The sequence below is a fragment of the Perognathus longimembris genome, chromosome 28 (assembly GCF_023159225.1).
Source record: "Perognathus longimembris pacificus isolate PPM17 chromosome 28, ASM2315922v1, whole genome shotgun sequence".
Taxonomy (NCBI): domain Eukaryota; kingdom Metazoa; phylum Chordata; class Mammalia; order Rodentia; family Heteromyidae; genus Perognathus; species Perognathus longimembris.
In genome coordinates, this window is record NC_063188.1 from 72,859,689 (window position 1) to 72,883,869 (window position 24,181).

At 44.1% G+C, this 24,181-nt stretch overlaps 1 protein-coding gene across 1 annotated transcript in view; it reads right to left on the bottom strand.

Moving 5' to 3' along the window:
• Window positions 1-4,510: 4,510 nt before the first annotated feature.
• Itih6 (inter-alpha-trypsin inhibitor heavy chain family member 6) overlaps window positions 4,511-24,181 on the bottom strand; it is a 39,581-nt gene continuing 19,910 nt past the window's right edge. Inside the window, exons 6-14 of the mRNA XM_048336163.1 lie at window positions 21,536-21,652; window positions 15,240-15,411; window positions 12,177-13,944; window positions 11,927-12,063; window positions 9,369-9,461; window positions 8,086-8,121; window positions 7,819-7,932; window positions 6,133-6,510; window positions 4,511-5,291 (exon numbers count right to left, since the gene is read on the bottom strand). Of these exons, the coding sequence (XP_048192120.1) occupies window positions 5,080-5,291; window positions 6,133-6,510; window positions 7,819-7,932; window positions 8,086-8,121; window positions 9,369-9,461; window positions 11,927-12,063; window positions 12,177-13,944; window positions 15,240-15,411; window positions 21,536-21,652 (3,027 nt within the window). The 3' untranslated portion in view covers window positions 4,511-5,079. The remainder of the gene's footprint in view (window positions 5,292-6,132; window positions 6,511-7,818; window positions 7,933-8,085; window positions 8,122-9,368; window positions 9,462-11,926; window positions 12,064-12,176; window positions 13,945-15,239; window positions 15,412-21,535; window positions 21,653-24,181) is intronic.

Below are 24,181 nucleotides of genomic sequence, written 5' to 3' on the forward strand. Positions count from 1 at the left end.
CTTTCAGAAGTTTTATTTTTTATTTTTTTTTCAAAAGACTATCTTTTATTTAGGTCAACTTATTCAAGATGTCACTTTAAATATTACAAACACTGGAGTATTTTATTTTATTCTTTCAGTACTCAGTTTGCAAACACCAGTGTGCATCTTTCACTTTCAGTACATGTCAGTTCAGACAAGCCACATTCCAAGTGCTTAAAAACCATATGTGTCCACAACTACTGTAGTGGGTGTTCCAGGTCTAGGAAATTGAATTGGGATAATATAGAATACAGAGGGCCCTTGTGAAAAGGGCAAAGGGAATTGGTGGTACGCACAAGCAAAAGCTCATTCAGGTCTTTCAGCAGTTTTATAACCGAGTTGCCATTCAACAAAGACGTTTATAAATGCAGTGTATCTTGGTCCATGTCACTCCTTTCAACATTCCACTGTGTCTCTCTGTTTCAGCCATTTCTTTGTACCTCTGTATCCCTATGCCACAATGTCTTCATGGTATAGTTCTATGGAATTCCATGCCTTCAGTGTCTACCTTGTTGGTGGTATGCCCCAGAGAATGTGTCCTGCTTTAACATATCTCAGTTCCAGCAGCCTCTGTGTTTGTGTATCCCAGTATTTGCTTGTTTGACTCATCATCTCTATTTATCACTATTCTTTGTGTCCATGTGCCTCAATATTTATTTGTTCTAGTGTTAGTATGTTGCTGCATTTTTGGCCTCTAGAGGTGTGTGTGTGTGTGTGTGTGTGTGTGTGTGTGTGTGTGTGTATGTGTGTGTGTGTGTGTGTGTGCTGGTATTGGGACTTCACTCAGGGCCAATGCTTCACTCAGGGCCAATGTGCCTTCCCTTAATTTTTTACTCAAGGCTGGTACTCTACCACTGGAGTCACAGCTCCACTTTTAGCTTTTTGTTGATTAATTGGAGGTAAGGTCTCATGGACTTTTTTTTTTTTTTTGCCAGTCCTGGACCTTGGACTCAGGGCCTGAGCACTGTCCCTGGCTTCCTTTTTGCTCAAGGCTAGCACTCTGCCACTTGAGCCACAGCGCCACTTCTGGCCGTTTTCTGTATATGTGGTGCTGGGGAATTGAACCCAGGGCCTCATGTATACGAGGCAAGCTCTCTCGCCACTAGGCCATACCCCCAGCCCCTCATGGACTTTTTTTACTCAAGTGTACTCCTCATATCTCAGCCTTCTAAAAAGCTAGGATTATAGGTATGAGCCACCAGGGCCTGACTGTCCTTTAGGTTTTATATGCTCTGTTTCTATGCTGAAGTTTGTTGTGTTCCAGTAGCAAATGTGTTCCAGGTAGTATGAGTCCCTCTGTGTGTATCTCTGTGTCTGTGTGTCCCTGTGTCTGTGTACCATGACTCTGTGTGCCAGTGTCCCAGTATGTGCCATCTGTTATGATGTCTGTGTGTTACGTATTTGTCCAGCCAGCATGTCTGTGTGTTTCAGTGTCTGCCTACGTTTTCTATCTTAGTATGTGAATGGCAAGGTCTGGCTCCAGTGTCTACATAATTTATTTTCCCAAGATGTTTATGTGTCCCAGTGTTATTGTGTTGTAGTGTTTGTGGTTGCATTGCTTATTGTAGCCCAGTATTGGTATCTCTTGGGTTTTATGGAAGTCTGTGAATTTCAGTTTTCCATTCTTCTTGTTTTGTGGTACTGGAGATTGAACCCAGCCAGTCCCTCATATATGGTAGGCAAGTGCTCTACCACTTGAGCCATGCCTCTAGTCCTTGTGTCCCATTCTTTATATCATAAATCGTATTCATCTCTGTGTTTCATTGTATGTATATCCCATCTCTGGGTGTGTCTAAGTCTCTGGATTCTTTACTTCTATCCTTGACTCTGTGTCTTTTATCTGTGTATTTTAGTGTCTGTGTATTCTTGTCCTTGAATGTCCTTGAGCCTCTCTGTTCTAGTGTGTCCATGCTCCCAGTCTCTGTGTGTCCACAGATCTCTGTGTCTCCGTGCCTGGTCATTCAGTGAGCCCGTGTGTATGTGTGTGTGTTTTGAGGGGAGGAGACAGAAAAAGAGACAGAGAGTCAGAGTCACTTTTTCTGTATATAACTGTGGGCTTTTTGTGTGTGTATTTCTGACTATTTACCTTTATGTGGTTCTTTTCATGTCCCTGAATCTCATGCTCATGAATATTTGTGTGTCCTTGAACTTTTGTATCTTACTGTATCTGTGTGTCCCCAAATCTTCACATGTCCCTATGTATTTGCCTGTGATCTTCTGGCTATAGATCTTTTGTCTGAGTGCCCATAAAACTTGGTGCTACATTTTGTACTTGTTCCTGTCTCTGAGCATCCCCAAGTCTTCGTGTGTCTCTGAAACTTTGTAATCCAGTATGTGTTTCTGATTCTCTATATTTTTGTGTCTAGGGGTCTACAAGCATCTGTTATAGTGCCCATTTGCTCAGGGGTCTGCATATTTTTCATTCCATTTGCTCAGTGTTGGTTAGTCACGGAGCCCATGCATTTCTACAGCTTTGTTCTTCATGTCCATGTCTCTGTCTCTATTTTGGTACCTGTCCTCTTTTCAGTCAGTTTATCTCATATTTTGTCAATGTCTATGTATTATTGTTTCTTCATATTACTGTGAATATACCAAATGATTTTTCTACTGATGTCACTCTTAGTCCTAGGTCTTTTTCTCTGGATCCCCACAACAGTGAGGACTCTATTCTCTGGGTATTACTCTGCATCTGTTTCTCTTTCTATCTCACTCTGTCCCTAGTTTCATTTTTGATTTGACTCATCACTTCTGTGCCTCTCTGTTTGTGTCTAGTGTCTGGATTCATGCTTTCTAATCTGTGAGCAACTATCTTTATGTTCCTGGGGTGAAAACTTATCCCTTGATTTGTAGCCTTGGTTCTCTAATGTGTGTCACTGTTTCTGGTCTAAGATTTATCTTGATTCTGTGTCCTTATACCCCTGTCTCTCTGGATAGTTTTTTCTTTTGTCACTGTTCTGCTTATTTGGGTATGTTTTGTGTGTTTAGATTTCTTTGTTCTTAAGTCTGTCTTTACAAACACTTGTGTGTTTCTGTCCAGAATCTAACTTTTATCCATGTGACTGTTTGTGTGTTCACATTCTTATCTGCTTGTTCTAGGGTCTCTGCTTTTGAATTCTTATAACTCTCCCTTCTACTATGTCACAATATCACCACTGTAGCTGGGTTTCACCTTGTCTATCTTTATGTCTGAATTATCTAGTCCAATTTCTATCTGTTTAATGTTGTTTGTCACTATTTAGATATCTGGGACTCCTTGTCTTTGTGATCTTGCCTCATTAATTTGTGTGAGTATGCTGGTCCTGGGGCTTGAACTCAGGTCCTGGGTGCTATCCCTGAGCTTTTTTTGCTCAAGGCTAGCACTTTACCACTTCACCCACAGCTCTATTTCTGCATTTTTTTTTGTAGTTTCTTGGAGATAGAGTCTCATGGTTTTTTTTTTTTCTGACCAGGCTAGCTTTGAACCACGATCCTCAGATCTCAGCCTCCTGAGCAGCTGGGATTATAGATGTGAGACACTGGTACCTGGATTTGCCACACTCTTAATATGTTCCTTTGTGCTTACCTATGTGTCTAAATCTCCGACATGAAGTCTGGATCTTTGTAGTACCTGCTTGTACAACCTTGTAGGTCTCTGGCCTTGTTTCTTTGTATTCTATCATCTCTCCCCCATGTCTGCAATTCAGAATGTCCATGTTTACGCCTTTCTGTCCTTGGGTGGCATTTTAGACTCTGGTTCTGATCAGTGTCTCCATGGTTGCTTTTGTGTCCCTATATCTTTGGGGTCTTGATTTCTGTTCCTGTTTCCAGATCTCTACGTGTTGCTATCTCTGTTTCTATGTTTCTTTCTATCAGTGTCCATTGTTTTTATTCAGGTTCTAGGACTTGAACTCAGGACCTAAGAGCTGTCCCAGAGCCTTTTTATTCAAGGCTAACACTCTACTACTCAGTCCACAGATCCACTTCCAGCTCTTTTGGTGGTTAATTGGAGATAAGACTCTCATGGACTTTTCTGCCTGAGCTGCCTTCGAACCATGATCCTCAGATCTCAGCCTCCTGAGCAGCTAGGATTAAAAGCATGGGCAACTGGTACAGGGAGGTTTCAGTGTTGTTATATTACTCACTATGTTTGTTTCTGAGTTACCTTGTTTTTGTTTCCTTGCATTTTTGTGACTGAGGCAGTCAATCAAACCCCTAGAAGGGCCAAAAGAGCGTGTTTCTGTTTCTCTGGGTTTATGTCTTCAATGCTGTCCTTTTAGACTCTGTCTCCTTATTTGTGTTCTTATGACTATATTTCTTTGAGTTTTCTGTGCTTTGCATTTCTTTCTCTCTATGTTTCTATGTGTGAGTCTTTGTTGCTGTTTTTCTTTGTGTGTCCTGTGTCCAATGTATATATGTGTGTCTACTGCTATTTATGGCAATTTTTGTTCATTCATTCATTTATTCATTTAAAAAATATTTACTAAGCCTCAGTGGAGCTTCATAGATAATTCAGAAAAGGTCCTTTGTGTGAAATAGCTTACAGTCTTAGGGATGTAGTTGAGTAAGTAGATGATTTGCACATCATATGATGAGTGCTGTGAGCCTGGAGAAGACACAGAGGGGGGGAACAAACTCAATCTAGGTGAGGAGCCAAGGAAGGCCCACAGGAGGTAATAAGTAAGCCTCAAACTATGAATTAAATTTACCTATATGGGGCAAAGGAAGTGTCATGTGGAAGGAATAAGTCATGCAAAGGCCCTCTGATGGGACAGAATATGACTTGTTAGGTAACCTCCAGGAGCCTTAAATGCACCATGGGAGCCAGAGAAACTTGTGAGCAAGTCTAGCCACACAATCCATTTTAAAAGAATATCTCTTCCAGTGATGATGTGGAATATGGAGTAGAAACTAGACATAGGAGAGGCCCTGAGAAGACAAGAGTCTCTGATATTCTAGGTTTACAGATGTTTCTCTGTGTGTGCCTCCATGGTCCCAGGTCTTTTTGTCTTTGGCTCACTACATGCCCAAACCCCTGGGTCTCCCAAATTCTGTCCTCCTGGCTCTGAAGTTCCAGACCTATCACAGGACATAGGTGAGGTAGGGCTGGCCAAGCAACTGTTCTACATGAGAACGTGTCACCAGCCAGCAGGAAGTCCAGCGGGGCAACAGTCTTGGTGAGTCCTTCAGCAATCTCTTGCCTATAACCACAGGCACATCTGGGCTGTGTTGCCTCTTCAGGTAAGGTCCTTTTGGCCCTGTCATCAGGCGGATGTCTGTGTGCTGGAATTGCCCTGAAGAAGAAAGATAAAGTGGCCAGTCAGGGCAGTGTTCAGACTCCCTGCCCAGAGCTCAAGGAGGAGCCTTAAGGAGGAAATCCAGAAGGAAAAGCAGGAGGGTATAGGGGCAAGAAAGACCCAGAGGAGGGAAAAGGCTGGGTGGGCATCATGGGAAACATTGAGAAGCCACATGGGATAGGAGTGTAGCATAGAAATAGAGGGCCAAGGCAGATGATATAGCAGAGGAATGAGGAGAGCCAGAATTGGAGAAGATAGGGCAGATTGAAGGGAAGAAGAGATGGAAGTAGGCCATAGGAGGGAAAAGATCTATTTAATCCACTATCACTGCCCCAGACTTTAACATAAACAGATATCCTGAGATTCTGCCAATGTTTTTTAACCCACAGTCTGGATTTCTACAGTTGCAATTCATATAGGGATAAACATCCAGAAGGAGGTTTATAATACATGATTCCTTTTTGTCTTCAGGATAAATTCAAAGCCTTTATTCTGACAATCATCTCTGGTCACTAGTGCTAGCTCCTCCATTGTCCAGTCCTTTCTTCATCCTCCAGGAAGTCTTTCTTGAACTCCAAGGCTCAAGGAGATCCCCACCCTAGGTCTTCTAGCCTCCTGAGCTGCTTCTTATCTAACACACATCCTTTCCTGTGATTACTATCCCTGTCTGGCTCATTATTTTCCCCAGATCAGGAGTTTCCTAAGAGCAGAGCCTAGTTCTGATTCCTCTTTGTAGCTGAGGGTGCCAGGTGCTGGAGGTGCCTTTACCCTTACACACGGACAAAGATCTCTGTTCGGCTAGTGACCTCTGGCTTCTCTTAGCCTCAGCAGCACTTACCCATCAGGCCACGGGCCAAGGAGCTGAGACCTGAGCCATTGACCACATAGAACCCCAGGTGGGATAGTTGCAAGGTGCTGGGATGTCTGTAGTGGTGCCGGAGAATCAGGAACTCCAGGTACGGCCCAAGGCGGAGGGTGAGACGGGCAGCAGAAGTCACATGGAGCTCCAAGTTGGGTTTCTTCACCAGGGCAGGTTGGTGCCAGGACAGGCGCAAGGTGCCTTCACCTCTCACAGATATGAAACTGCGGCTGATGGTGATGGTATAGGCCCCAGGCTTGTCTGTAGTGACTGTGATGATCTGGAAGTATGTGCGGGTCTGGTCCTCATGGCCTGGTCTTGGTGGTGCCCCAAGCAGCTTCCCATTTACATGTAACCCTAGAAGGTGAGAGTATGGGCCCAGAGCATAGGATTTCCCCTGGGGACGTTCGTATGGTCACTCACAACATAGACAGAGATGAGAGGTCTTGGGGCTCAGGGTTTAGTTCAGCCAGTACAGATTTGTGACTGGTGGGTTGGTTTCTGAGAAAATGCTTCTGACATAATTCTCCCTGAGCAATATGGAAGCAGGAGGAGGACATACAATGTGTGTGTGTGTGTGTGTGCTCACTTTCGTGTGTTTATTGGTATGTATGTGTTTGCCTTTGAATGGCTTAGGTATATTCAGATAAGCAGTTCTAAGTACATTAGTGCATTTGCATATGTGAAAAAGGTGGCATGTTGAAGTATGTATTTTGAGAGGGTACCACTCCTGGGGTTGTTAAACTCAGTGACTGTATGCTGTCCCTGAGCTTTTTTGCTCAAGACTACTGCTCTACCAGTTGAGCCATACCTTCACTTCTGACTTTTTTTTTGCCAGTCCTGGGGCTTGGACTCAGGGCTTGAGCACTCTCCCTGGCTTCTTTTTGCTCAAGGCTAGCACTCTGCCACTTGAGCCACAGGGCCCCTTCTGGCCAGTTTCTGTATATGTGGTGCTGGGGAATTGAACTCAGGGCCTCATGTATACAAGGCAAGCACTCTTGCCACTAGGCCATATCCCCAGCCCCACTTCTGACTTTTTTGAAGTTTATTGGAGATAAGGGGCTCATAGGCCCTCCTGATCAGGTTGGCTTTAAACTACAATTGGCAGATCTCAGTATGTATTTTTGATGGAGTATGTATTTTTGATGGTGTGTTCATGTGTGTCTCTTGACATGTTGATGTTCTATATCTTAGTGCATTGGAGTGTTTATGGATGTCAGGGTATAAGCTGTATGTACTACCATGCATCTGGAGTGTCAGTATGTGTGCAGGTGGGCATTTCTATGCACCAGTGAGTTTCATGTCTAGAGCAGCAGAGAATGTATGCTACCTGTGTATGCTCAATTCCTGGAAATAGGGACGTATGGGGGGCTATCAATGCTTGTGCATCTGAGTGTGTTGATTTTCAAGTTATTTTCTATGTCTTGACATGTGCTGCATGTTACTGTGTGTCTGGGTGCATGCTGGCATATCTGTGTGTGTGAGGAATCCAAAAGAATTTACTGTCTGTTACGATGTTTATCTTGGTGTTTGCCCAGGTTTATCCGTTTTTATGTGCACTATTGTATGTTACTGCATGTTACTGAATTGCTACCTATCTGGGGTTGTTACATGAATATATCCGTCTTTGATGTTGTGTGGGGATGAAGCTTTTGGGGCTCTCACCTGCCTTTGGGTCTTCTATGAGCTGCAGGAGGTCTCCCGGACGCCCATCCACTGTAAAGCATATCTTGTCTTCTGAGTGTGGGATGTGGATCACAAAATGGGGATCTCCATCCACTGTAAGGCAGGAGATGTAACTCTTGAAGTTCCTTTGAATGAATGGCAGGGAAGAGAGGGGAGAGAAAGAAGGGGAAGGCCAGAGGGACAGGGAGACAGAGAGGGCCCAGTCCCTGTACTTAGGCAGGAGGATCCTGGAGATGGCTGGCTTACCAGAAGATGAGAAGGTGAAGATGCTTGGCAATGTGCCTGCAAAGAAGAGAGGGTTTCTGTTGTTGAGGGGCTGATCTAATACATTCCTAGCAACCCTGGGATCTTTGAGTCACCTCTTCCAGGCAAGGTCCAATTCTTAAACTCAGTATTTAAGGCTTTTCTGGAATTTAGCATCTGTTTTTCGATCTTTTTTTTTCATGCCAGTACTGGGGCTTGAACTCAGAGCTTCATGCTCTTGCTTGGCTTTTTTGCTCAAGGTTGGCCCTCTACTACTTGAACCATACCTTCACTTCTTCAGTCTTTCCTTTATGTTCCAACTTAACTGAACTGATTGGTTTTGGCTTTTTGTGACAGAGTCTCACTAGGTAGCCCAGGCTGAATTTGAACTTTCAATCCTCCGGCCACAACTTCCAGAAAGTTGGGATTACTGGCATGTGCCACCATGCCAGGCTCTTGCCTTATCTTGCTAGTGATCCTTTGTTGCTGTTTTTCCTGCCATCTGGAATGGTTTCCTTTCTTTAACTAGCAAGAATCAATTTCTTGCTCTCCTTAAAGGCCATCTTAATTAGTGGATTACAGGGTTATCATGAAAGTGATTTTGCCAGACGTCAGTGGTTCATGCCTGTAATACCAGATATTCAGGAAGCTGAGATCTAAGGATCATGGTTCAAAATCAGCCAGGGTAGGAAAGTCCACAAGATTCTTATATCCACTTGTCCACCAAAGAGGCAAAAGTGGAGCTGTGGTTTAAAGGGTAGAGCACCAGCCTTGAGTGAAAAAGTTAAGGAAACACATCCAGGCACTGATTTCAAGCCCAAGAACTAGCACACACGCACACACACACACATGCACACACACATGCATGTGCATGTACACATACACACAAATGCATGTGCATGTACACACAGAGTGATTTTGTTATAAGAACTAATTTTCTTTAGCCAGTTTGCTGTCTTGACAAGTTATTCTCTGTACTGTTTTAGGATTTTGCAGAGAGTTCCTACCATCATCTTGGCTCTCAGTAGCTACAGCCCCTGAACTTTAGCCCTCCCACATTACTGTGAGATAAACAAACCTTTATTGTTTACAAATTATCCATTGTAGTGCTTAGTTATAGAAAAAGGAAGACAATGAGTATTGTTTTAGGCTGCTAAAAATGTGTGGTAATTTGTTATACCGCAAATGCAAACTAGTATATCATCTCTACTTGGGGATCAGTGGTAATGCTAATTGAATTGAAATGAAGGCTTAGGGGATCTTAGCTAGAGAAACTTCTTGCTCACCTTTTGCTAGCTCTACAACATTTTCCTGTGATTCCATGCTGCCTTCAGCTCCTCTCAGAGTCTCCTCAGAATCGCCACCCCCATGTGGACTTCCTGTCAATTACAAAAAATTTAAGTGGAATTGTTCACCCTCTATGGCAAAGATACCCTGTGCCCACCAAAGGGACTACCTTCCACATGAATAGGAAGGCTCTCACTGGCTTCCAAAGTGACTTACCCCTTTCCAGGACTGGGAACTTATGTTCATCCCAGCCTTTTAGTCTCTCCAACTCATTCAGGCATTCATTCAGGCATTGCTTAAGCACCAGTATATAGTGGTAAAAATGCAGACATAGTCTCTCTTTTTTGGTGTGTGCCAGTACTGGGGCTTGAACTCAAGACCTTATGCTTTCACTTGTTATTTTCCACTCAGGGCCAGTGCTCCGCTTTGCCACTTTAGCCAAGCCTCCACGTTCCTCTTCTTTCACTTTTTGCTGGTTAATTGGAGAATAGTCCCACAGAATTTTTTGCCTGGTCTGGCTCTGAACTTCATTCCTCAGATCTCAGCTTCCTGAGTAGCTAGGATTATAGGTGTCAACCACCAGCATTCAGATAGTTTCTCACTTGGTAAAGCTCATAGATCCATGAAGGAGTCAGGCATTCATAATTACCGATGATAATAAATGCTGTACAAAAACTAGCAGACATACTAAAGAAGTAATAGAAGCTTAAAGTGGTCTGCAGGGGAAGGTAGGTAAGGAGATCTGATCTAAAGCACAGGCTGGAGTTTTAGGGGCAAAGGAGGAGATGAAGGTGATAGGAAGAAGCAGGACAAAGCAGACAAGGCAATTGATTATCAAGCAGAGTAAGTAGATTGGAAGAAGTCCCTGAGTGAATGTCAAGGAAGGGCTAATGGGAAGAATAGAAGAGGTGCTGGGGTTCAGAAAATGAATCAATGATGGAAGAAGACTAGAAAAGAATGGCATAGGAGTACCTCATGCAGGGACTTACAAGGGTGATGAAGAGGACTTTAGACTTCATAACAGGTGTGATGGGATATCCTTGAGGGGGATTAAGTAGGGAAGGGACATTGAGTGATTTATGCTTATAAAAGACCTCTTTTAGAGCTGGGTACTGGTGGCTGCAAATCTTAGCTGCTCCGAAGGCTTAGATCTGAGGATCACAATTCAAGGCCAGCACTGGCAGGAAAGTTCATGAGGCTCTTATCTCCAGTTAACTAGCATAAAGCCAGAAGTAGAGGTGTGGCTCACCTGGTAGAGTAGTAGTTTTGAGTGAAAAAGCTAAGGGACATCGTCTAGGCACTGAGTTCAAGTCCTGACACTGGTGCATGAGCACATGTGTACACACACACACACACACACACACACACACACACACACACACATCTTTTGGCTGTAGGGAGAAAACAGCTTGCACCAGGACAGACCAAATGGAGACATTAGTGAGGAGTCTGTAACAGTTTCGTGGGTAAGACACAATGGTGGTCCACACCCTCACTTGTTTCTGTTCTATAAGGTCACTCAGAAAATGTCACTTCTTCCTTAAGGAAGACAGAATAGTAGAGTGGTGAAGTATATTTACTTGGGGAACAGATTGTATGGGTTCAAATGACTAGCCATGGGACATTGAAGAAGTTATTTTACTTCTTTGTGTTTTTGTTTCCCCACATATAAATGCAATCAATAGTTTTCTTATGGTGGTTAAGTAAAAAATTATGAGTGGGGGGTATGAGGGACGAGGTAACAAACAGTACAAGTAATGTATCCAATGCCTAATGTATGAAACTGTAACCTCTCTGTACATCAGTTTGATAATAAAAATTTGAAAAAAAGATATCACAAACAAACAAAAATTATGAGTATAATATGTAGAAAAGCACTCACTATAGGAAGAATTCAAAACTGTTATTGCTTCATGAACTTTATAACATTTAAAGGTAATGACCATCATCTTTCAAATTTTTCATCTCTCTCACAGTAAGCAGCGCTGTTCACACAGCACAGAAAAACCAATCCGAGATTCCTTGCCCAGTGACACTATAATTTATACTCCTGAATTCCTCCCCTGCTTGGGAATCATCAGTATTGTGTCCATCACAGCAAATGGCAACACTCTTGTCTGACCAGTTTATTTTTGTTCAACCTTCTCAGTCTTTTTTTTTTTTTTTTTGCCAGTCCTGGGCCTTGGACTCAGGGCCTGAGCACTGTCCCTGGCTTCTCTTTGCTCAAGGCTAGCACTCTGCCACTTGAGTCACAGCGCCACTTCTGGCCATTTTCTGTATATGTGGTGCTGGGGAATCGAACCCAGGGCTTCAAGTATACGAGGCAGGCACTCTTACCACTAGGCCATATCCCCAGCCCAGCCTTCTCAGTCTTATCTCACAAGGCCTCTGATTCTGCGCCTAGCTACTGAGATCCAGAGATGTTAAGTAACTAGTCCAAAATCCCAAAACAAACAAGAAAGCACAAGCATATCTGCACATGGCTTCTAGACTTCCAGCACCTGGTGTTCTCCATTCAGAACTCACCATGGCTTGACCCCTTGCCCATGGTACTCACCATTTTTATCAGGAGTGAGGAAGGTATAGAAAGCTGGTGGGTTCAAGGACTCCACAAACTTGGACTCCATCACTGATTCAGATAGCAGCTCTAGCTCTTCTGGGAGATGGAGCAGACTGATGGCTTCAGGGAGAGTGCTGGAAGGCAACAAGATAGGCAGGTTTGGGGAGGCTGTCTTTCCACATATGACTGAAACTGTTGGGGTAGGGCTGTTACTGGGACTCTTGGCACAGATGGCCTCAGTACTTGCCTGGTGCTTTGGGGTCCTAGAAGCATGTCTTGTTGATGCCAGAGCCTTCCAATGGGCAGCAAAGAAGGCAATGTGGGGGTAAAGGGAGTGGGGAGAGGTTCTCCAAGAATAGAGATGGTCACGGTACTGATAGAACCTGTGGTGCTTGAGACAGTGTTTGAGAATGTGCTAAGGCTCTGAGGAGGGGGAGGCCTAGGTTTGGAAGGTCTAGGAGGTAGCAGCATTTGGGGTGTATGGGGTATTGGGGTTCCAGGTTTGGAAAGTGATAAACTTGTGGGAGTCTGATGAGGTGGAGTATTAGGCTTAAGAAGTGGAGGGATTTTAGGGGACTTGGGTAAGAGGATTCCAGGTCTAGTGTGTGGTGGAATTTGGGAGATCTTGGGAGCAGGAACTTTAGGTCTGGCTTGTGGTGAAGGTTTGGAGATCTGAAGTATGGAGGTGGGTCTGGGCTGTGGTGGGTGTTTGGGGGACTGTGATATGAGTACTTCGGGTTGGGGATGTGCTAGAACATCAGGTTTAGGTTGTGATGGAGTACTGGGTTTGTAATGCTGTTTCATAGGACTAGCTTTGGTTTGCACTGGGATGCCAGGATTCAGAGGTGGGATTTGTGTTTTAGAATTCATGGGTGCTACAATACCAGGATTCTGCCGTGATGGAGCAGTAGGTTTCTGTGTCAACAGAGCAGTAGAATTTGTAGGCATGAGGGCAACAGGTTTCATCTTGACAATTGACGGTGCCAAGGTGCCAGAATCTAGTGCTGGAGTTTTGGGCTTTGAGTGTGTTGATGTTGATAGACCACTAGAGCTCTGACCCAATGACTTCTTCATAGAGACTGTGGTAGGTAAGGTTGGTTTCACAGGTCTTGATTTGGGGGAGACCTTGGGCACCAAAAGTGGTCGAGCAGGGCCTGTTCCTAGACCATGGCTGTTCTTGGATGAGGGTGTGACAGTACCTGGTCCATCTGTGATAGATGGCTGCCTTGTGGCATCCTCTTGGGCCTCTTTGAGGTGCACCATGACCAGTGAGGTCAGAGGCGTGACAAAGTTGTATTCAAGGGATAGATTGAGAGCTTTGGCAGCCAGCAGATGGCGAGTGGTGGTGTCACGGGCTTGGAAGCGTGCCTCCAGCAGCTCTCCAATGGTAACATAGGCCCAGAGGCGGCGGATGAAGCTGGCCACATTGAGAGCAGGCTCTCCTGGGCAACCAAAGGCATTCTGGCTATTGTTGGTGGCTTCTTCACTGTGACGGGCCACAAGCAGCTGACCTTTGGGGCCACGAGCTGCTAGGTGAATGCCTAGCTCCTGTTTACCTGGCTGTACCTGGCCAGCCACAACTAGTTCTGAGCCACCAAAGTAGTTGGGGAATAGAGCCCAAGGGTAAGACCCCACCAAACCACCTAGGTAGTCCAGACGCACATCTGCCAGCAGAGGCATGGAGATTTCCTCATAGAGGCCCTCTAGCTGCAAAGCTGCATCCGCGTCCTCATATATTCGTCTGGCTGCTCCTCGATTCTCCAGGGACAGGCGACGAAGCAGAGGGAAATCGGCATCATCCCCAAAGGCCAAGCTGAAAAGAGCTACCCTGTGTCCCAGTGCCTGACGGACATTGGAGAGGATCACACTGGGGGTTGTCACGCCAGCTGTGGGCTCTCCATCTGTCAGGAACATGATAAGAGGGATCCTCCCCACACTAGGGCCCTTTCCAGGCTCCTGGTTACTATGGTTCAGTACTGAAGCAGCGGCCAGCAGAGCTGCATTGATGTCAGTCCCTAGTTGGAGAGCAGCAGATTGTGAGACCACCTTTTCTGGTCACTTCTCCCTGCCCCCCTCCAATTGCACACATATTGGATGCCTCAACAACCTCCTAGACTCAGTCACATCTCTTTTTCTCAGGCTGTTCAGGGATCTTATCCTTCCTATTCCTTCACCCCCACCCAGGCTTCCCGTGATCTGATAGTGAGGTCCACATGCCCTTGGCTTTTAACAACTCCCAACCTTATGACAGTCCTTTGATTGTTTCCTGGTGTGTGTGTGTGTGTGTGTGTGTGTGTGTGTGTGTGTGTGTGTGTGTGTGTGTATTCCTAGGCAGATTGGCAGCTTAAAGGGTAGCACTCTTACCTTCTTGTCACAGTGGAAGAAAGGGATGAGATGGCAGGAGGTGGTGGGTGGGGGTGACATTAGTAATTGGCTGAGAGGAAGTTGATCAAATGCTACATTCATGGCAGCAACTTGCTCAAATGTTTGAAAATAAATATTTAGATTATTAAGCTGGGTGCCAGTGGCTCACACTTATAGTACTATGTACTCAGGAGGTTGAGATCTGAGGATTGTGGTTCAAAGCCAGCTTGGGGCAGGAAAGTCCCTGAGACTCTTATCTCCAATAAACTACTCAGAAAAAGCCAGAAATGGGGCTGTGGTTCAAGTGGTAGAAAACTAGCCTTGAGCTGAAAAAGTTTCAGGGATAGCACCTAGGTCCTGAGTTCAAGCCCTAAGATGAACAACAACACACATACACATACACACAATCTAGATTATTGAATTGAAAAGTTCCAGCAAATTCTTTTGTGTTGGCTTTAGTGGGTATATGTGTGTGCCGGTAGTGGGGCTTGATCTAAGGACTTTGAATTCTTACCATTCTCTAGTAAAGGTTGGAATACCACTTAAGCCATACCTCCACTTCTAGCTTTTTGCTAGTAAATTGGAGATATGAGTCTCTTTAGATTTGTCTTACCCATCTTACCAAGATCCTCAGATGTTAGCCTCCTTTGTATCTAGGATTTACAGGCTAGAGCCACTGGTACCTGGCTAAGTGCTTTAAGGAGGAGGAAACTAAGGCCTAAAGAGAAATGTGCTCTAAGATACATGGAGACTCAATTATGCTCTTCTCCCAAGGACAGGGAATTGGGAAGGAAATCCAGAGGGTAAAGGAACATGTTTGTGTAAAATATGTAATAGTGACATTTCTGGCCTGGTGAGAAGTGAGGAGGCTGAGGGAATCAAGGATTCTGGGAACTTCCCCATTCCTCACAGCCTGCCCATATAGTTAAATAGGACTAACACTTACAACCATCTGCTTCCATGTGACTCAGGTGGTCTTTGGCACTGTGAATATTCTGGGTGGTGGCCTGGATGGAGCCTCCAGTTTTCCACACACTCACTGTGTCAGAAAAGGAGATGATGTTGAAGTAGTCATTGGCTCGCAGTTCACTGAGGATCACATTCATGGCTTTTTTAGTCTGTTGGAGAATGGAAGAGATAAGGAAAATGAGACCAGATTTGAGGTCTATGAGTTTGAAAGGCTCCTTCGATTCAAAGCACTAAGGCCTTATAAGTACCGCATACTAACCGATTGCACCACTGGAGCTCCAGAACTAAGGTCTTTTGGTGGCTTTAAGACTAACACCATCATTCTGAGTCTAAAATATCAAATCCAAATACCCTGGATTTTTTGGTCCAAAGCCTAGAACTGCACCATTCAAAAGGGCAGCTAATATCCACATGTAGCTATTTAAATTGAAATGTAAAATAGTTTTAAAAAAATCTGAAAATACTCTTCTTCACTTGTAATAGCCACATTTAAGTGTTCAATAGCATCGGGCCAGTGGCTGCCGTAGTAGATGACACATGATTTGAGAACATTGTAATCATCAAGGAAATTCTAGTAGAATGTTTGAAATTATTTCAAAATAAAAAGTTAGAAGAATACTGGTGTGGCTTCAAATGCCTGTAATCCCAGCATTCAGGAGGCTGAGGCTAGAGGACCAGGAGTTCAGGCCAAACTATATTATACAGTGAAACTCTGTCTCAAAAATGACAAAACAATCAGGCATCAGTGACTCGTGTCTGTAACACTTGCTATTGGGGAGGTTGAGATCTGAGGATCAATGTTTAAAACTACCCAAGGCAAGAAAGTCTGTGAGACTCACCTTTAATAAACCACAAAAAAGCCAGAAGTAGAATTGTGGTTCAAGTGGAAGAACACTAGCCTTGAGCACAGAAAGCTCAAGTACACACCCAAGCCCCAGGACTGGCAGCAAAAAAAGGTTAGGAGAAAAAAAATTAAGTGTAACCTATTTCATTGTGATTTTGTGTGCAAGAATGACTGTGAGATTTGCCTGACTATAAGATATAACATTATTGTCAAAAAGTAACAACTGTATCCTGAAAGCTGAAGCAAATGAATAAAATCTTAAATCTGAAAGCAAATAGAAAGTTGCGCTAAAGCTGGGTGTAGTGGCACCCACCTGTAAGCAATCCCAGCACTGGGGAGGCTGAAGCAGAAGGACCATGAGTTGGAGGTCGGCCTGGGCTACCATGTCTCAAAACAGAAAAGAAAGAAAGAGAAAGGGAAGCTTTTCTGTACAGGTCTATGTTTATCAGAGCTACAGAGTGCAAGTGTTCTACGGGTCCAGAGCCAATGGCCCAGAATTCAAGAATTTCAAGACCTTAAAGTTTGAGAGTCTTATGATTCCAGGTCTTCATAGCTACCTCACAATAACTTTGTATGCTTTGGGTCTCCTCTAGTTTGCTTTTTATCTTCACTTTCTGTTTCCTCCAGGCAAATATTCTCACCAGTTCTCAGATAACCAAGATTCCACTTCACCTCTACAACTTCAATCTTGTGCCATTTTCATAGCATGCCATCCCACTTCACTTTAAAAACATATATCTTGATGAGGTTAGAGTCATGGCTCAGGTAGTGGAGCATCTATCTATCTTTCTATATATGAATCTATCTATCATATATCTATATGTCTATATATATCTAGAACTGTCTATATATTATATAGAGATCTATATCTACATATATCTACAGAGAGATATAGTGATATCTATAAATAGATATATAGGTAGATATATAGATAGATCTCTCTCTCGTCTCTCATTTATTTGTCTACCTATTTATATCTTCCTTGAATTTCCTATTCTCTTCCTTCTCAACTAGATATTTCCTGTCCCAGACTGTTTACTGACTGTCGTGTGGAATATTTTCACTCTGTAGTCAAATATAGAGCCCTCTGAGAACAGGACTTAAATATGTCTTCTTTCTATCTTCCTTCTCCATGATACTACCTATAATAGGGAATCAGGTATTAGGTAAAATTCATGGAACACTTTCTATGTTCCAAACACTGTACTAAATACTTCAGATCTATCAGCTCATTTAATCCTTACAGAAACACAACAAAGAAGGCACTAATGTTATCCTTATTTTATAGGCAATAGTACAGGGTCTCACAAAGGTGGTGAGGCTCAGATTCACATAGCTGGTAGATAACAGACCAGAGATTAAAATCCAGAGTCTAAAATTTAAAAGGTGTTAAATCCAGTGATTGTAAGCATGGTATTTTAACTTCAGTCGTTTTGAAAGGTATGAATTTCAGAGATCATAGACCCACAGGACATTTGAAACCTACTTGCTCTATTCCTTAAATTGGTAGGCAATGCCTGAATGCTTCAAAGGTGATCTGGGTCTTTCTTGCCATAGCAAAAACCTATCCTGGAATAGGGAGCTGCATACCATACTCTTTTTTTTGTTTTGTTTTTGTTGCCAGTCCTGGGGCATAGACTCAGGGCCTGAGCACTGTCCCTGGCTTCTTTTTGCTCAAGGCTAGCACTCTACCTCTTGAGCCACAGCTCCATTTCCGGCTTTTTTTCTGTATATGTGGTGCTGAGGAATCGAACTCAGGGCTTCATGTATACAAGGCAAGCACTCTATCAGTAGGCCACATTCCCAGCCCTGCATACCATACTCTTATTTTCATTGAGAGGACTGAGATTTAAGAGAATGGTCTTTCCTTAAAACAGAAGTAAAAAAGTGGGAGCCCATGGGAGTCTACAAGTCAGATACAATGTTGATAAAATATCAAGTAGGGATACATTATATTTTCAGAACTGTGTGGTTTAATTTTTAATTTCCTATTGTTTTAAGATTTCCAAGATATTTTTATATTACTGATTTCTAGTTTAATTCTACTTAGTCACTTTGCATTATTTATGCTTTTTTATATTTGTTAAGGTACATTGATGGTTAATCTGATTAGATTGAGAGACAATTACAGTAGTAACACACATCTCTGAGTGTGCCTGTGAGGTACCACCAGAGTAGATTAGCTTGTAGGGTTCTGACCTAGACAGTGTTTTCATGCACTGATAGATTCAAAACGGAGTAGACTGTTGGTTACAAGTAGCTCAGGCCTGTAATTCTTTGCTACTCAGGAGGCTGACATCTGAGGATCGCAGTAAAGCCAGCCTGGGCCAGAAAGTCTATGAAACGCTTATCTTCAATTAACCACCAAAAGCTAGAAGTGAAGCTGTGGCTCAAGTGGTAGAGCACTAACCTTGAGCAGAAAAGCCAAGCTAGTGTGCAAGGACTTGAGTTCAGGCCCCAGTACTGGCACACACTAGTTTAGTAAAACAATATTTTAGTAAACTATTGAGAGATGGTGAAGCTGTAGAAAATAGGACTTCATTGGAGGAAATAGGTCACTGGGGTGTACTCGTGAAGGGCACAACTTGTTCTTGGCTCCTTCTATTTTCTCTTTGCTTCCTGCATGCCATGAGGTATGTAAGTTTCCTGCACTATGTTCTTCCTCTGTGATATTTCTAATTTACCAAAGGCCTAAACACAGTGGAGCCACCTGACCATAATCAGAAACCTGTAAAAGTGTGACTCAAAATAAATCCTTCCTCATTTCTCAATTGTTTATTTTTTCTTTTGGTTGGTCGTGGGGCTAGAACTCTGGGCCTGGGCACTGTCCCTGAGCTCTTCAGCTCAAGGTTAGTACTCTACCACTTGAGCCACAATGCCACACCTGGCTTTCTAGTGGTTAATTGGAGATGAGTCTCACGAACTTTCCTGCTTCGGCTGGCTTTGAACTGCGGTCCAGAGATCTCAGCCTTCTGAGTAGCTAGGATTACAGATGTGAGTCAATGGCACCCAGTTGTTTCTTTTAAGTATTTGTCTGAGTGATGAAAAACCTGGACAGGTTTATATTGTGGCCCCCAATGCAGTCTGATGGTAAATGATCCATGTGGGCTTAAGAAGAATGTATATTTTGTTGTTGACAGGTGAAGCATTCTAAAGTGTCAATTTGATCCTGGTGATTGATGGTAATGTGTAGGTCAACTATGTATCACTGATTATCTGTCTATAGGACCTATCAAACAGAACTACTTTCTATTTGTTGCCCTTATTTACTGATAGAGGGGTGTTGAAGTCTCCAGCTAAAACAATGTGTTTGTGTATTTCTCCCTTCCATTCTACCAGTTTTTAACTCATGAATTTTGGTATTGTTAAGTGCACACAGATGAAGGTTTGTTATATATTCTTGGAGAATCGAACCCTTTGTCAAAATATTATGAATGTGGTCTCTAATAATTTCCTTCCTACCAAGTTTATTTTGTCTTAAACTAAAATACCTCCCCACACTTCCTTTTGATCTGCATTTGCAGTGTACAATGTTCAGTAGACCTCTATGTTTATTCTATCTTATTTTTTATATAAAAGAAACAACATATGAATATGTTTCATAGAAACAACATATGAATGAGGTTTGTTTTGTTACTTTAAAAATAATATTTATTTATTGTTACAGTAATGGAGCTTGAACACAGGGCTTTGCTACTTGAAGCCTCATATCCACTTCCTGAGTTTCTTTTATTATCAGTGCTGAAATTGTCTTTTAATTCATATATCTAACCCAGTCACATTCAAAGTGATTACTGATATGGGTGGATCAACAGTTGTAATATTAGTTACTACTTGTTGCTCTTATTTTTTTTATTTCAACTCCCTTTCTGCATTCTCTAATTTTAGTTGAACATTTCATATGACTGCGTGTTTTCTTGTTCCAGCATGTCCACAAACTAAGAGAAAAATTTTAGTGGTTCAAATCAAGTTTGTAATATGGGTTTACAACATACCCAAGTCTGATTTCAAATAACACTGTGCAGTTTGCTTCACAAGGCAAGTACATTAAAAAGGAGACTTCACTAGTTTTCCTTCTCTTCTCTTAAAACACCACTGCCATGAATTGAATTTATTCATTTACTGAAAGCATCATTATTATTATATTCAAAAAGTATGTCACAAAATTAATAAAGAGGGGGTAGGCAGGGGGATAAATGAGGGAGGAGATAAAAAATGGACAAATATGTACTAATTGCCTTACTTTTGAAAATATAACCCCTCTGTACATCACTTTGAAAATAAATAAATGAATTTAATTTTAAAAAGTTAATAAAAATCTCATTTTGTTTTACATTAAATTTTTCGGTTTCTAAAAGTTGCATTACTTTATATAGATACACATACTTGATACAAAATAATTACCTGATTGCTGAAGAATTTTTAGTATTTATTGGAAATATGGCTACTGGTGATAATTCCCTTAATGTTTGTCTTAGACTTCTCTCACCTGTGGCCTCCACAAGTCATGAAGAAGTCAAGCCAACATAGTGTTAATGACTAAGGGAGAGAAAGCATTCTGAAGTTCTGTGGCTAGGAATCAGGCCCTCAGATAGCTACTGTTCCTGTGAGATGGGCTTCAACAGGAATCCTGACCCCTACACACCTAAGATGCAAAGGGTTGAACCTCCCTTTGCACTGAAGTTCATTTGAGGCACTTCCTGGAAGACCACATGTTGGTTGAGTCATCAAAACAGCTTAAGTAGCCTTAGCTCTCCAGGGCTCTGTGGTCAAAAGTTTCCAGGTTCAAAGGGTCTATTATCCCAGAATACTTGAACTGTATCATTCTGGAGCCTGAGAGCATTATGGATCAAAATGCAGCTTCTAGAACCCCATGACTGAGACATTAGGGTCAGGTAATCTAATGATTCAAGGGTGAGGGATAGAAGTGTTACAAGGTCAAAATATATGACCACGGACTGTAGGAGTTTGAATGCTACAATTTCAGCATCCTAGAATATCAGGCCTTAGATTAAAAACTATAATTAACATAAGCCCTAGGTGACAGGGTATCTGGAAGAATCAGTCTTCATTACTAAAGGTCACATTGGTTCAGGATTCTACTGTCATAGGGCTCTCTGTCATGAGGGTTCAATCTACTGGGGACATACTGAGCCCTGGAAATGTGGGATTGCAGCTCTTAGTGCTTCAAGCCCCATGGACCAGTGTTCCAATGTTCCTCAGATTCTGTAGCTCCAGGAAGTGTGGCTCCCATTAGATAAGGCCCCAGGTCCCTAGGGAGACCCCAACTCTAAGATGTGAGAGGCTGAGAGAGAGGTCTCTGGTTCCAGGGTGAGGTAGGGTCTCTGGTCCCACGATTGCAGTTCTCTGCTTTCTGGGCCTGGGAATGGAATGGCAGGGCTTAGAAAAGCCCCCAGGGTCATTGGTACCTGCTTCATCTTGGTCCCAAACATGGAGCCGCTCACGTCAATAACAAACACTACGTTCTTCTCCACAGGTGGGAGCCCCCTGGGGGCAAAGTAGTGAATGAAATAGCCTCCATAAATCTGGACAAACAGAAGAGAAACCAAGAAGAAGGGTGAGAGGCAGTGGAACCAGACCCTCTGACTCTCCCCCATAACAGCCTGCACTTTGCTTCCCAGGACGCCTTCCTTTGTCTAGTTCAATGGCCATGTGTGTGGATGTTTGCTTCGTGTCTGTCTCCCACAGCAGAACTGTGTGTCTGCTGGACGCTCAGCCTCCATCCCCCAGGCCTTGCCTAGAGCTGTGGAGTGAAGACTGGCTTGTGGTCCAGGGCTCCAAGGATCAGGATCTCTGTAATATATGAGTTCCTGTCTGTGAAAGAGCCGGGCTTGCACAGTCTTGAGGGTCCCCCAGGGACGTCTGCCTGGGCTCCAGGAACTCCAAGTATTGTTTTAACCTCCCTCCATAGAATGAGCCTGGGGCCCAGCTCCTTGCTGCCAAGGGCTGGGAGTCTGCAGGGCCTCCCTCTCCCCCTCAAACCTCCTTTCTGCTGTTGCTGGGCAGAGCAGGGAGGGGAGGAGGCATCAGAGGCCAACTGAGCTGTCTGTACAGAGGGGATTGGTTGCACCAGGTACAGATGCCTGGGGCTGTCCTGCATGTGATTGGTCACTGGCCCCTTGCCCCCTCCACCTCTCCTCTCCCTCTGCAGAGCCTGGGGGCTGGGCCAACTGTGGGAAGGGAAGGGGGCTGGGAGGCCCCTCAGGACCAGAGTCAGCTCAGCCCAGTGATGTCTGGGCTTGCTGAGGCCCTGGGCTCCCCTGAATCCTGTGCCTGCAGCCTGAGGAACTGCAGCAGTTCCTTCTGCTCAGGGAAACAGTTCGTCCTCCTCTTTGCCCTTAGGCAAGCTGGGACCACCAGGCTGTTTGCTGCTTCCTCCTGCATCAGGGGGAAACAGGACTTGGAAGTACATGGTGGCTTCCCCTGGCTTCGAAGTAATTCGCCTGTGCATGGGAGGCTTGTGTTTCCTCCCAGTCCTAGCACTCTATCCCAGTTCCCCAAGGCCTCTACCGCCCAGTCTGCCATGGCCCAGGCCATGAGCAGGATACAGTTGGCAGCCTGTGTGCCTGCCAGACCTGGGTGTGTAGGGACTGGGGAAGGCCCTGCCACTGGCCCTGGCGTGTGCTCTCCAGCCCCCAACTCCTCTGGGAGCCCATCCCTCTGATGTAAGCCCTGAGGGGCAGCTCTGGTCAGTGTGCCTGTCCCACCCACATTCAGCCAGGAAGAGCGTGAACGGACATAGACCCTCCCAAGGGAGTAAAACCTGCCCTGAAGTTGGGTAGGGTGCTGTGTCCATAGCCTTTCCGTCTGGTTTCCCATGCAGCTCCACAAGTGCCTCCTCCCCTCCCCCTCATCCTGCTGTGACCCCCATCTTTTGGATTCTGGCTGGGTATGCTGGAGACAGGACTCTGACCCAGTATCTATCTATCTATCTATCTATCTATCTATCTATCTATCTATGTACCTACCTATCTATAAAATTACTATTTTGTTTTTGGTTGTGGGGCATGAACTCAGGGCCTAGGCCCTGTCCCTAAGCTGTTTCCTTCAATGCTAGCCCTATACCAATTTGAGCCACAGCTCCAGTTCTATTTTTTGAGTGGTTAATTTGAGATAAGATTCTCACAAGTACTTTTCTGCCTGGGCTGGCTTTGAATGGGGATCCTCAAATCTCTGCCTCCTGAGTAGCTAGGATTACATGCATGAACCACTGGTGCCCCTCTTGTATGTTATTCTCATGCAGAGCACCACTGTCCCCATGCTCACTCTTCCCCCTACCCGAGTGTCACTTGCATTCCTCCTAGGTCCTTGCAGTCAGCCACTTGCTAGGTTGGAGCATTATTTCTGAGTCAGGCCTCCATCCATTGTATGTAACTGTCATGCCAGGCACCACCATCCCGAGGCTACTAGTCCCCAGTTCTGAAGGTCACCTTTAGTTTTCCTGTGACCTTGCAAGTCAGCTACTCCTTCTGTTGCTTTTTGCTCCTGTACACTTCTTGGGGTGCTGAGCTCTTCATTCCAAGGAAACCCTGCTCAGATTCAGCCCTCAATTTCCTCATTTTCCCTGGCTCAGTGCAGGTCTTCCTTCTCGGCTACTTATAACAACTGCACCAGTATTCCAGTTTCATTTCCTCTAAGGCCCTATTCACCTATAGAACACCATCCAGCCACTTTGTGATGCCACAGAATTCTGTTTCCCCTCATTCTCTCTTACCTCTTGGATTATATCTTAAATCTATGCTCCCCACTCTCCATCACTGTGGAAGCCCGGCATAGGCCTGAAAAGATTCAATCCCTTCCCTGTCATTGAGCAGCCACCTTGGCTCTGAGGCCTTCCTTGCCCTCAGTGTCCTTCTTCCATAAGGGCCATTTCTCTGTACTTTTGAAGTCCCTGGACAGCCATGGAACATTCCCTGATCCTCTTTTCCCCTTATTTTGGTTTCCATCCCACCTTGTCTCGTGATACAATGGGCATGTCACTACCTCCAGTCAGTGTCACCCCCACCCTGCCCTTCACCAAGAGGCAAGAAGTGGCACCTAGGTGGGATTTCCTT